This window comes from Zonotrichia leucophrys, chromosome 1 (assembly GCF_028769735.1).
Source record: "Zonotrichia leucophrys gambelii isolate GWCS_2022_RI chromosome 1, RI_Zleu_2.0, whole genome shotgun sequence".
Taxonomy (NCBI): Eukaryota; Metazoa; Chordata; class Aves; order Passeriformes; family Passerellidae; genus Zonotrichia; species Zonotrichia leucophrys.
Genome location: NC_088169.1, coordinates 69,144,880 through 69,159,242, shown reverse-complemented (window position 1 = coordinate 69,159,242; position 14,363 = coordinate 69,144,880). Strand labels below are relative to the sequence as shown.

General features: G+C 41.6%; 1 protein-coding gene across 3 annotated transcripts in view; it reads right to left on the bottom strand.

Annotated features, from left to right (window-relative positions):
• KATNAL1 (katanin catalytic subunit A1 like 1) overlaps positions 1 to 14,363 on the bottom strand; it is a 40,025-nt gene that overhangs the window by 24,582 nt on the left and 1,080 nt on the right. Inside the window, exons 2-3 of one of the 3 annotated variants that reach the window (XM_064716618.1) lie at positions 13,917 to 14,040; positions 6,476 to 6,651 (exon numbers count right to left, since the gene is read on the bottom strand). In XM_064716618.1, coding sequence (XP_064572688.1) covers positions 6,476 to 6,637 — 162 coding nt within the window. In that variant the 5' untranslated portion in view covers positions 6,638 to 6,651; positions 13,917 to 14,040. Of the gene's footprint in view, positions 1 to 6,475; positions 6,652 to 11,061; positions 11,238 to 13,916; positions 14,041 to 14,363 lie in introns of those variants that run through there. The other 2 variants (XM_064716626.1, XM_064716609.1) reach the window with 2 other exon arrangements.

The window sequence follows — 14,363 nt, the reverse complement described above, 5'->3', positions numbered from 1 at the left end:
TGATCCTTATGGCTTCCTTCCAGCTTGAGAGTTTCCACCATGATTTTATTAATATATGTGACTGTCATCAGTGAGATACTGGCATGGACAGAGGGAAAGAGAAGGGTAAACCCCCAAGACCCTGAACAGATCTCAAAACACTGCATTTACTTTACCAGAAGGTTTATGAACACCTATACAAAAAGAGCCTTAAGTACAGGAAGATCTTGATCATTTCACAGGGCAAAGCAGCCTTCTTGCTCTTTCCAGATGGGCTAACTGTATCTCTCCAAAGACACAAGACATCCAGCTCAGGCAGGATTATTCCTGCCCTGCTTTGCTGTCTTTGCTTTCTCATCACACAATCAGTGGACACATTCCCCAATGTGAGAGTTTCCAGCTGAGTTACAAATGTGATTGATTACTAACTTGGTTCCTTCAAGCTGTCTTCACACACATCCCTCCTGTCCAAAAATAAATCCAGCCAAACAGCTGCTGTGAGGTACAAAAGAATGATACAGCATAAATCCTCCAGGGCACCACTCCACAAGAGACAGCCACTTCCTACTCCAGTGCTCCAAGAGTACTGACAGGATTCATTCTATCAGCCTTCCAACACATGCAGAGAAATTGGTGGAAAACAACTTTCTAGCACTAACAGCCAGTGTGCTGTTGTTCACCTCACTGGAGCAGCAAGAGGATGGTATCTGAAAACTGAGGGAAAGTGACCAATTGATGCTTTGGAAGATGAAAACAGACTAGTGTCTGCCAGCCATCTCTTAACCTGACCTGAGCAGACCAAACTCTGAAATACACACCCTATTTCTTAGTTAATACCTGGCAAATCAACCAACAAGGAATCCTCAGCATGTGGACCACAAAGGAAAACCAGCCATAAACTCCTAGAGGCCTTAAAGAAACTGACTCAGATGAAACCCGTGCAGAAAGACTTCCTTGCAGCTGAGAAACAACCCAGACATGGGCCAAAAAGGCTGTGCCACAATTATGAAGTTGACTGAGCAGTGTCTTTCAGTGATCACTGCCACTCTGAAGCAACCTAGGAAGGATGCAAATGGAAAAACCACTGGTTTAGACTCACCCAGTCTCCTTGTCCCCCATCATACACACCATTATGTACCAGATCCCTTAGGCGGCACCAGCTCAGGTTTTAGAGAGCCTGAAGAAAACTTTTAAGTTATTTATGTGTAAGAAGTTTCAAGAGATAGCGTGCCAATTAGCAGCTCACCGCTGCCAAATAGAAAAAATTCCCTTCACTTCTCCCCAGCCTCACTGCCCCTGCTCTTCTGGATTCAATTCTGGCATCTCAATACAGTAAGACAGGTTGGTAAAATGGCAAAAAAATTGGCCTAGGAGGGTAAAAAAAAAAAAAAAAAAAAGGAAAAAAAGGACACTTCTGCTGGGTTAGCAAGCTGCACATGCACAGTATCCTGTGATCAGGTAAATCCCAGGAAAAAAAAAGGGAAGGGGGCAGAGGTGAGAGAGAAGCTGGCACAGATGGAAGGGAAAAAAAAGGTAGGGAAGAGCTTGGCCTCTCTAGGCATGGCAGGATGTTAGGTGGATTCAGCTACCATGTGAAACTGCCTGGTCCCCAGAGGCAGGCTCTGGTACAGCCTCTACAGTTGCCCCTACCAGCCCCATCACCTCCTCTGGGCAGTGGGTGATGTTGGAAGGCCCAACGAAAAGCCCTTCAGCCCACATGATGGCCCCACAGCTTTGTTTTGACATGCGACCCCCAAGAATTTCCAGTAACCAAGCAGAAAACATCCTATCATATAGGTATAAAACACAGTGAACAACAAATTGAGTTCACTGGTTCTTAGTGGTAGTTACAAAACCCATTTCAGGGAGTAACTCTGTATTTCATAATCTGGCAACTGTTATACCTTCTCCATCACCAGCTTTTATTTGCTATGTTAGAGCTTGTACCTCTATACCCATTGCAATAAGCGTGGGTATTTGTACCTTGGTAAACACAAATAATGTGTGGGATTTTTCTTTTGTGGAAGAAAACTCATCAATTTTATCTCTAAGTGTTTTCCAAACCTGAAATTACTACCTGCAATTAGTGTTACCTATTCAACAAGCTCGATCTTTTAAAAAGTGAAAATAAAAGATCCCTAAACCAGATATCCTGCAACCCTGTCTGATCACACAGAGTGAGGGTATAGCTCCTATAATGACACCTCTTCACGAGTTACCCACAGAATGTTTCTTAAGTAAGTTAATCATGAGACAACCTACTAAATGTTAATGAAATAGGCATGAAGCAAAAAACAACAAAAGCACAGATTGACTAAAATGTGTTTGAAATAATAATAATAATAATAATTTACCCTTTATTCTTTAAGCAGGAATAAAGTGCACCTAATCAGTGCACCTGCACCAGTGACCATAGTCAGTCAGTGCCTTGCTGGCTGCTCCAAGCACTCAGGGAATCACTGAACTCCTGCCTGAGCTCCAGTGGAGGCCCCTGTGCTCTCAGCTCTTGTGCAACACGGAGCACATGGCTCTAACACGCAGCAGGTTTAGCTTGACAGCCGCTGGCCTTGTCGTAAGCCAGCACTATCTCCCAGGGGCACGCTCTGCTGTCATTCTGCAGCTGCTGAGCTGTCACTGAAGCTGCTCGTTCCTACAAGCCAGCTGTCTAGTAAAAACACTGCAGCAGCCAAGAAACTCTCTCAGAATAAACAGGGAGAACGTCAACACAAGTTCACAGTAGTGGACATGAGACTAAACCTACCTTTTAGTTTTGGGAAGGATGAGTTGCTTCTGATTTTGTATCTTTCCAGTCCCAGCCTGCATTTACATGAATTAATATGCCCACCTGTCAGCCTAACCTCAAAGCACAACAATGTAACTTTCTCTTTTTTAAATGAGCTCAGGCGGCCTAGGAGTGAAGATGCAAATGGCGGTACACTTGGGCAACCCAAGTGCAAGCTGGGAACTCCCTGGATGCAAAACAAGGACGGTCTCAAGACCAGGTCACCCTGACATCCCCAAGATAAACCAGTCAAGAGATGATGATCAGTGGCTGTGAATTTTCCATGAAGTCAGAGGAATTCTTATGCTGTCATGTCTCTGCTTTGGTGCATCTTTTGCCCTGTTTAAGATCTGCAGGGTGTGCCAGACAATAACAGAATCCCTCTTCCCTGGTTAGCAATGATTTGGAATTCCCAGAAGCAGTACTGCATCAGCTGTAACTGAATGAGTCAGCTGTTCGCAGAGGAGATGTTAACATGTTCATATTCCTCCTCATCCTAACCATCAGCTCCAAGCAGGAGGAATCCTCAAAATCAAGACATCCAGTTGCAAAGCTGAAGCTGTCTCTCGGTATGACATGAAATACAGCTCAACAAATACTTGCACAGAACATAATTCTGTCCAGATCAATCTGTAGCAATTTTAAAACAATGACACTTCTGCAAAGAGATGTAGATCAAGAACATTTGGGAATCTGACCCAAAATCCCAACTAGTTCTGGTTCACCTGGGTTTTGACATTGCTCAAAAACTACTGAGAAAATCCTCTGTCATATACAAGGCAACAAAGCAGATCCATCAGGCATGAGGTACCTATGCAGGATGGAGCACCCACTGCTGAGAAGAACCAAACACGAAGAACAATGGTGCATGTAAGAGATGTAAGTTGGTCAGCTGCACAGCCACAGCTGGAACCATTCTTTGAGATATTCCTCAAATGAACATTTTTGTTTTACAATGGAACTTGTCCACAAACACACGAAACTTAGATCACTGCCCTAGAAGTATCAGTAGGACAAAAACCCTGTTAGTGAGCTGCACACAAACCATACAGAAAGGAAGGGGATGCTTCATACTGACACTCAGTACCCCAGGAATCCTTCAGAAGGCTCGATATTGTGAATGTGTATGCAGACAGCACATCCCAGAGAAGAACTAGTTTACGTAACATTCTTCTCCTTTGAGCACTTACTTACAAGGACATTCAAGAGTTAAAGCTCCCACAGTGTTAGTGATTGCTAAACTCCCCCTCCAAAAGGCACCAGTGGTCTTATCCTCTCCAGATTCCTCAGATGATGGAGAAGCTGAAGAATCTGAAGAACAGGCTAGTTCCATATGCTTGAGAAGACAGAATTTCAGGTCAAAATCAACTGCATTAACCCCCTTACCCCTGACCTAAGGGTTGCTTTGCTTCTCAAGCCACTTGCAAGAACCACACTGGTATGGGAATCTTTTGCTTCTGCACATTACGGTACCAAGTGGGTTGGACTCGAAATTTGCTAAACTTACATAATGTGTATGGCATAACTCTTTAATGAGAAAGATCTAAAATTAATATCTAGATATTGCTTTAATACTGTGAATGAGTGTTATTTGTGATCCAACTTCTCAGTTACATTTTTTTCAGAACAGGTTGTCATTCCAGATAGCTGCTTGACTGTGACTGACAGTTTGAATGTAGCTGCTGTTGGAGCTGGAAAGTAGTGCTAACATCCATATCACCAGACTCCTTCTTAGTCTGTCTCAAGAAGTGAGAAAGCACAACAATTATTTACTTATAAAGAGTGGGTAAGGAAAGCAGGTCTATCTCTATAGGTCTCACCAAAACATGCAAGCTCTGGTATGGAAAAGCTAGTAATTCCAGGGCTGCATTGTTTGCTCTTGGGCTGTATCATTTTGTTCCCACAAATGAATGAGAAGGCAAATAACCTAGGGATGAAGCCCTTCATTTTTTTTTTCAGTCACACTTCTTACTTTTTGCTGTTTGTCTCCAAGCCTGGCACCAGTAACAGCAAAGTAATATTCTGACAAAGCTCATCTGCCACTACTATGTTGGGAAGTTCCAGAATTAACATGAGTGCACAGTGTGACAGACGCTACCCCACCTGCTGCAGATCTTATTTGGGACACATCTCTAAAGCATTTATGTGACATGGTCAGGAGCAATTCTTCTTTTGCCTAAAGGGGATAATTTCTGAGAAGGTGCCAACTTCAGATCCTCTGCTGGAGAGACAGCTGCCTTCCCCAGGGAATAAATCCTGGAAACTGTGTTAATGGTCCTTTTGTACTTGAGGTTTGTCTCCTATGTGCAGCACACATTCCATGGTGCACAGGCTTCTGTGAAGCAGTTCAAAAACACACAGTAACATGAGATTTGAGTGACCTTCACAACACAAGAGCTGTTGAAAGTTTATTGGAAGAATCAGTGTCATCAGAAGAAACACTAAATACTAGATGTGAAGACAATGCAGTGGTTCAGCTGCAGAATGAGGAAATCCTCATACTCTACATTCACATCAGCTACAAGTTTGGCAGGAACTAAGGACATGCACTGGGCATGAACACCTTGTATCAGCATGTCCTGGGGTGGGAAAAAGCTTGAATACAAGTACTTGAATGTGAATATCTCCTACACAACATCCAGCTTACTACATTACCAGGAAAACTATCTCTGCTGGATGTACAGGCACATACTTTGCAGACAAGCTCTTCATAGACAGACTTCTACAGCTCTATGATAAACACCTATGAATAGTAGTTACGACAAAGTGGTTGTTAACAGTGTTGTACTTATCAGTGCACAAAATACTCTATGTTAGTGTGAGAAGTTTCAAACACAAACCTATAAACAAATCATCTGCTGCAATAAAAAGGAAAATTTGCTTCTGTTTTTAGGTGATATCATTCAAACATATATTTAGAAAACTCTTACTGAAATCATCTCTTTAGCTCCCTACTGCAAAATTGTATCTTTCATAGGAGATACGCTATTCTTTCAAAAGATAGTCTTTATGCAACATGAATTCTTTATTCTTGGAAACATCTTTATATGGTTTTACTCCTTTTTATGTTTATAGAACACAGTTTGTACCATGAAAAATGGGCTAAAAAATGTGATGAAGACTTAAATACTGAAAGTAATAAAAATAGATGGGGTTCTTATATTTCACCTGCAGATTACTTTCATGGTTTCAACATTACTCTGTCTAGCAGGGAGATAGATCTGTGCAAGATTCAGGCTAAGAGTATGACTTGCACTTTTAGAAACCTGATCCAAATTTGTACACTATAGTAATTTAGTGTACATTTAGGGTACATTTAATGTCATTATAGTCAGACAACAATTCTAGTGATGCTAACCCACCCACTCACATTTTAGTTTACTGGACATTAGATGGCCAAAAAATACAAGGGGAAAAGAAAGTCCTCAATTTTTTCAAAAGTATGCAGTCACAGAGAGTATGCAGAAAGAAACAGACCAGGAATTAGACAGACATCCTAAGTGACAAGAACAGAAGAATTGATTCAGTTAGAACAATATAATTCCTTTTGAACACACCATGAAAAATATTTTCCCATGAATATCAACAAAATATTGTACAACTGTTGCCAACATCACTGAAATGTAAGTCCTCTGCATCTTATAGGGTTTGGGAGGTATAGTGTGGTTTTCAAATACCAAGTAATAGAATATGGTCAATGTTATTTCACCCTACCTGTTGCCATTTGCCCTTAATTGCTGGATCTCTGATCGACTGGCAATGTCTCTGGATTTGCTGGATGACACCCTGGTAATACACCATAGAAGAGTCATAATTCCCAAGGAGTGCATATTCTCTTCCTTTTTTGGCATTATCACAAATCTCTGCTAAATTCATCTTCACTCAGAAATCTAAAAGAGAACATAATTACCAGAAAAAATGAATTTTACATGCTGTAGAATAATTCAGACAGTGATGCTTCAGTTTTGTTATTTTTCTCACAGCTAAATTGTGTCTTTCCAATACTGTTCCCATCCAGTCCTGCTCTTCTACAACCATTTATGTCTGGAGTATCACTTTACTAGCCTAAGGTTTCAGATCATGAATCGTAACTCTTTTATAGTGATTAAAACCACAACTTCTTTGCTGCCTTTGGCCTCAATCCTGTTAAAATTAATGCAACAAAATTAAATGCCCTTCCCACACTGAAACTAACAAACTCAACTTTAATTTGTAGATCGCCACAATGTATTAGCAGCCATCAGCTGTGAATCACAAATCACACGAGGCATTAAATTGCTTTTTATTCTGTTATATTACATACATGCCTAAATGTGCCAACCAGCATCAGGGATGTCTGCACTTCACACTTTCAAGAGCCCTCACCCTAATGAGATTATGATATGGTTGAATGACTGCTCCACTATAGATGAAGTTGAGAGCCTCATTCTGTTTAAATATTCTTTCAAAGTACTCCAACATCCACATGCTGACTCGAATTTTTTCATTAAATTTAACATGTCACTTCAGGATTTATGGCAGTTAGCAATCCAAATTTAACATTCCTTAGAACAGTGATTCCCAAAGTACAAACATCCCCTAGTCCTCAAATTGCATGACTTTAAGGCAAACCCATAGCCCAGCTTTTCCCAGTAACCTGTCAAGAAAGCAATAACCCAGACATTCAGAATTCAGCTATATTGTACAGCTAGGTTTGTATTTAAGGTTCAGGATTGAAGCAGTGCCTGCCCTTTTATCTGAATCTCATGTGACCCAAAGTTTAGGTCCCCACCACAGAAAAAGAGCATCAGTTCCTTTCTCTTGTGCTCTCAGTATGTGTGGGGTCCCTGACATTCACTGAGATATAAACCTCTGGAAATGAAAAATAAAAAATTGCAGTTCATAGCTATGCAATGCAGAGTTGCATTGAGCAAGAGGGAGGAGGTCAGCTCTGGAGTGGGGTCCACTAGTTGTATCAAGGGTTTGGCAAGACCAAGGAGGGGAAGAAGAAACTGGGAAGGAGGGATACAGACAAGGTTTAGACTACACAGCTGAAAACAGCCCATGCTACAGGAGTGCACACAGAAGGAACAGGTGGTAGCAGACAGAAGCCAGAACAGGCAGAAGCAACCTTTTACATCTAGTGGGTTATAAAAATGTTAGTAGGTTTTATAAACAGACAAGAGCAAGATGGCATTAAGGAGCATGTGTCCTAGGCTTTTGTATTCCCTTGTGCTTAGCAAAATTCAAACCCCTGACAAGTTAAACAGGCATCCACACGAAATTCATTCTGCCCTGAGCAAACACACACTGCACGTCCCAAGGGTGCCACACTGATGGTCCTAACTGCTGCCTAGAGCTGCACACCAGGTCTGCTCCACCACCTCACCACTCCTGCTCCCTGCAGCAAAGCCATGGAAACTGCCACCCTCACTTAAACGCGCAGGTCACACAGCTTGCATGTGGCTGATGACTTTGAGAGCAAGAACATGCTGCTACCCCACAGCTGACACTCCACCAAGCACAGCAGGACTGACTGGGCTTTACTTGTCATCATGCTGTGCTGCACATTTCAGCTTGCACAGCATTCCTGCTGGCTGTTGTAAACTACTGGGCAGGAGAAAATCTAAGGTGGAAAGGGTGACAAACCTAATTTTGTTTCCTGACATAGGCAGGATACATCATTACCAAGATCGAGATTAGCAGCAACTAAGATAATTTAATTTTTAAATACAGAAGATTGTCACTAATAGGAAAAAAAAGTGATGTCACCCACATTGCACAGGAAATACATAAAATGATAGGAACTGAAGATAGTTTATAACCCATTCAGATCTCATGAGTCAGCTTACAAATGAACAGAACACCATGTGGGGCAGAAGCCATTCACCTGTCTTCAAACACATCCAGGTCAGGATCTGCTTCACAACCAGCCTGTCACTATTAAGAAAAGCATTCCTCAAATCTCTGGAGGTTTTCTGCATATGTAGTGAAAGACAGCAAGTAAATAAAACATTTTTAAGGAACTGCTGAATTTAATTCCTAGAAATCCATTAAACAGAAAACACACTTGCTTTGCAACCTCTTATTGCTCCTTATTGCAGCTAGTTCCCACCCTCTGGGCATATTTAACTCTCTTTTCCCTTAAGAGGACTGATACTTACAACCAACTCCCCTTAATTCCAGAAGAGTCCCCTGCTCAGCAGAGACAACCTCCTCATCTCTGCCTGTGGTGGGAGCTGGGTCAATCCACAGGCAGGAGGCAAGCCATAGGAGCCATGCAAACATGTGCCCACTTCAGGACAAGGAAGATGAGAGGCAGGAAGCAGAAAAATGTACACAGTTTTAAAATTGCAGGAGCAAACCAAACAAGACTCTCCCATTTCCTCCAGCTACCAAGAGTATGGAGGCCTCTAGCCTCATGCTTGTGATGCCAAAGTTTATGCATGAGCTTGATGCCTGGTGTGTCACACTGAAGAGCTTATAAAACACTGACAGCACTGAAACTTGGAGCATGGGGGGAGGCTGGTGGATGCACACCTATGTACCTCCTGAGCGGTCAATGCCTCCAGAGCTAGGCTGACAAAAGCCCCTGGATCTTTCCTGTGGATTCAGGCACTTCAGTTTTTACTTATTACCTACACTAGACACCCAAGGTGTCATACAGCTTGAAAAGGTGAAGATAATGCCATCTATTTACCTGAGCTTTATTTGAAACAGCAGCTATAGGCCTCAATCCTAAACCAGTGCTTTCCTGGAATCCCAGGCAGTTTGCTGAGATTCTACTGCTATTTAAAACTAATGCTAAAAATGGTTTAAACAAACTACAAGCCTCCTATGCACACCAATGAAGGTAATGTTAATTCAGAATATCCAAAGCAAATCAAAACAAATAAGTCCAAAATCAAGGGAAAATTATTTTTTGGAAGGAATTATTTCCTGTGTTGTTTTCTCATCATCCCATTCTTCAATGTCAGGGATGGAGAGGGAGGGAGAAGTAACTACAACTAGGTGAGGACCTTTTCATGCTATGTACTCACTCTTTATTATCTATTCTACATTGTATTATAGAGTTCATACAACATCAGAGACATCCAAGGAACCAGAAATACAGAAATCATAAAGAAAGCATTTTGTTGTTTGTTATCTGGAGCTTTGTTTAAATATTTAATTTTCCTAGCATACCACAGCCACATCTTTTAAGTAAATATACAGCCAGGGACAACTGTTGTCAAGTACATTTAGAAAAACTTACACACTACTTGTGACACCAGCTTTTGATTCACCATTGTGTGGCTCTCTCCTGCACTAGACCGTAACAGCTCCACTGCAAGTCAAGATATCCTTGGAGATTCCTCAGTTCACGGATCATTGACAAGAAGAGACATTACAGACATTCAAGTCCGAGTAGCTGCCACACATGGGGTCTTAAACCCACTTGTTAAAAGCCCTGCAGCAGCCAGGCTAAAAGGTCACAGGGGATATTAATCTCTATTCTTTGGAGCATAAGCTGAGCTGATCCCTATCTAGGGTCAGAAAAGAATTTTTCTCCCAGAACTAAAGCAATGCACAATTGAGCAAGATGCAAAAGACAGTCTCTACTTTAACATTAAAGCATTATACACACAAACATATCCACGGGCAGGTACAGTGACTGTGTGGATGACAGGCAAAGGGGGACAGCCTAGCACACTATTCCAAACTTGTGAGCAACATCAGTGGGAATGGATTCAGGACTGGCCCCATTCAAACCAGCTCTCTCAGTGCTATCTCACCACAGTGTTACCAGAGGCAGAAAATGCTCTCCCCTGTAGAGGGGGTCTGCAGCAGGGCTTTTCCCCTTGCTTGATCCCAAATATTCACTCTGTAAGTGCCAAAATGGAAGGCATCTGCTATCTCTATGTGTCTCTTTTATGCATGTGTTCTGACACAACCAGTGACACCACTGCATCCCAAATTCTCCACAAGCCCTTGACTCTTGCACAGGATGAAGGACTCTCATTAAATGAGCTGTTAGACACTTTTGCTTTATTCTCATTGTTTCAACACTTACATCAAGCCATAATTAATACCTACTAATCAGACTTTTCTCTAAATCAGATGTTAATTCCCCACTGAGAGGGCTATACCATATGTGGATTTTCCTGGACATGTGTCTTTCTCTGATCAAAATTTTATCCTGGCAAAACAAAAGCATTCCACAGCTTCCTGAGATTGCTGGACATATGCTCTCACATCATGGCAGCCCTGCAGTACTGCTGACTGGACAGCTGAACATCTGGAAAGGCCTGGACATACGCTGATGAAGATTGGTTACTAACCCTGTTTCTCATTTTCTGTAAATCAGCCGTGCGTGATGTTGGGCATCCCGAAATGCAATGTAAGAGTTACAACTAATGTCACAAGACAGAGAGTCACACAGTTAGGCACCATCTTCTGAACACAGTGCTTATGACTGAGGTATGACCGTACATTCTCCACTTGTACAAGGCAAAGCCAGGATGATTCTCTGCCACGCACAATCCCAGAAAGGTCAATTGCCACAGTGAGCAAAGCAAGGAAGAGAAGTCCATTGTTAAGAGGTTTTGATTTTTGGATTTGCATACTTTTCATGTGCAACCAGTTCCATTATCAGAGTCTAAGTCATAAACTGAAGTTGTTTTTTCCTCAAATTCCTCTTACTGCTTGGAAGTTTTTTATTACAGTTAATTGAAACCTGCCCTTCTTAAGTTAAAGCCATATTGGTTTTGTAAGCCAACTTTGACCAGTTTCAAACAGCTCTCTCTCTCTCTCAATTATGTCTTCTCTTAAAATAGCACAATGATCTGATTTTCAGTCTTCTCTTCAAACTTAAAAATTGTTAAAACAGAGACATGTAACAATATGACAATGCTTTACCTGAGAGAGCATAAACAGCAACACTAACTGGAACATTGTCAGAGGAACAAAAAAAGTGTTTTTCCCCGCATGACATGTGACTCCTTCTGGAAGCCTACAGAATTCTATTTCTAACATAAATACAGACTACATTTTTCACATGGTTGATACATTTCATTTGATTTTTAGGAATAAAATATTAAAAAATGCAATAATTAAAATAAATTAAATAAGTCTTTCCTGCTTTATTATAAAGATTATCTCTCATTTTGGTGTTGGATGCAGAACAACTGATCTTCATTGCCAATAAGTCTGTCCCTGTTCAGAAGCAATTGCTGATGCTGCAGACATTACGTTTGCATGACAAAAACAACATTTTAACTGATTATTGTCAGATAAAAAACAAACAAACAAAAGTCTTGCCAAGTTTCACAGCTAAATCCATCTTTCCCTGTTAACATGGCTTTGTTTGAACATGCAGCTGTAGTCTCATGGACTGGTGTGAAAACTAACAATCATGACTTCACAGGATCACAACTCCTGTTAAAAACATATCTATAAGTAAAGACATGGCTCAGTTCCAGCAGATTTGAATTTAAACTACATGTAAATGAATCAAAGATGAGAAATGTGTTATGCCAGTGCTGTTTTTTTCTTTTTTCTGTGTGCATTAGCAGTGACAAGGCTGGCTACAATGGCAGCAGTAGACATCAGATAAAACACACACACACACATATACCATGGTCCAGGAAACCCAGCACCAAGGGATCTTTTAACTCAGTCAGCTGCTTTCTGCTAACTGGTTTTTGGCCTCTTGCATTGAAACTGCTTTGCAATGGCAGACATGGAGTTAATGGGGAAATGTGTATGGAAGTGGGAAGGAGAAGAAGCATGCATGCAGGCCTCAAACTATTTTTGTGTGCATTCTTAACTTGAAACAGAGAATTACTTTGAGTGCAAGTGAAAAAAAAATCTTCAAATGAAGTAAAGACATTCACCACAAGTTAAAAGTAAACTCATAAGAAAACACTAAATAGGTGGCCAGTCTTTTAATTAAAGATTAATTTAGAGATTTAAATTAGAGATTTCATTAGTTTGGTGAACCAAACAACAAGCATCCTGGAGAATGAAACAGCCATAATGCAGAGCCTTTGAAGTACAGTTCTCTGAAGAAGCAGAAAGGAGAATCGGAGACGGCTGTGCCATTGCTAAAACTGAGTGTGAACCATATCCTTCTCCAAGCACCTCATACACCAGTTTCAGACACATCCATATGGGCCCATCACCATCCTTGGCATAATGAGGTGTTCATTAGCAAGGCTGGATAGTGAAAAGAGCTAAAACAAATGCTGTGGGGCACTCTGGGGGGTGTAACTCCATACACACACAGGGGTCAGGCAGTGACAGCTCGCCAGTTTCTGCTCCATCTCAGCCCTGCTGGACCCAGGCTGGCTGCTCACCTCTCTCTCCTCTCCAGCACAGCCTCCAGGGCTTCTGGCACTAGTAACAAATCAAACCCAGGCCCATGATCAGTCAAACCCCTCCTCTGACAGGATGCAGGGCCCAGAGACCTGAAGGATTCTGTAGGGCCTGTCTGGAGCTCAACAAAGTGGATCCCAGCCTGAGTCAATAATCCTTTGTGGAGCCACTTGCTCCTCTACATATCACGTGTGTAAGCACTTCTGGTAGAGCAAACATGCCACCAAAGGCTCCCAAGATGGGTCTGCACAGAGCCAGCTCGGGTTCAGAGCGTTTCTTAGGTTGGGCTCTGTGCCAAGAAAGGCAGTGGAACTGCTCCTGCACCTGGCCCTGGATACAGCACTCCCGTGTTCCCCCGTACCAGACCACAGCCAGCTCCACAAAGAGTGGAGTGCTGTGCTGCTGCTGCTCCATTCCAGCTCAGCCAAGCTGCATCCCAGATAAGCTTTCCATGAATAACTGCAGGTTTAATACACTCACACAGGTGTTTATAACCCTGACTTTTGAGCTGAATACTTTTCCACCTCTTGAACTTCACTCTGAATTTCAAAGAATTGGCTCTTTAGGACTAAGGATATGTATTACATAAATAGAATAGCATACATCTTTTTAAATATGCATTTATATGCATATTTATATTGCTGTTAGTGCTACAGACACAAAGTCTTCAGATTTCTCAGTTCATCCCCAGAAAAATCATCTTTTTTTTTATTATTAATTACACAGAAAACCAGATAAAGACCTATCATTTTTTTCTTGTATTCCATTTATTTCTTTTGATTGGGATTAGATCAGGGCAGGAACTATTTCTCCCCATTACCTGCTCAAAAGCCCAAATCTCCAAGAGCCAGGAACCCTGGAAGCACTCTGCAGCTGCAATGTTTCCTTCTGCAGTGTGGCAAGCACCAGGAGCTGCAAGAAGCTGAAGCCTGTCTAGGATATAGCTGACATAGGGGTGGGGGGGAAAGGAAGAAAAAGGAAACTGCTCAGCAATCTGCAGCTGCAATCAAGCATTCATTGGAAAGAAACCTATCTCTGTGAAATGTGAAACTGTACTAGGAATAGACATTCAATATTCATATACAAGGGACTACTAATGCACTGATGCTTTTAAGATACAGATTTTCAGGAAGAAAAAATGACACCCCCTTATATACCAATCATAAACACGTGTATTTTAAGTATGACACATAGAAAAACTGTAATTTTATTCTCCCTCATGACTGTTAGAGAACACAAGATAAAGAATAACACAGAAGTGTCAGGA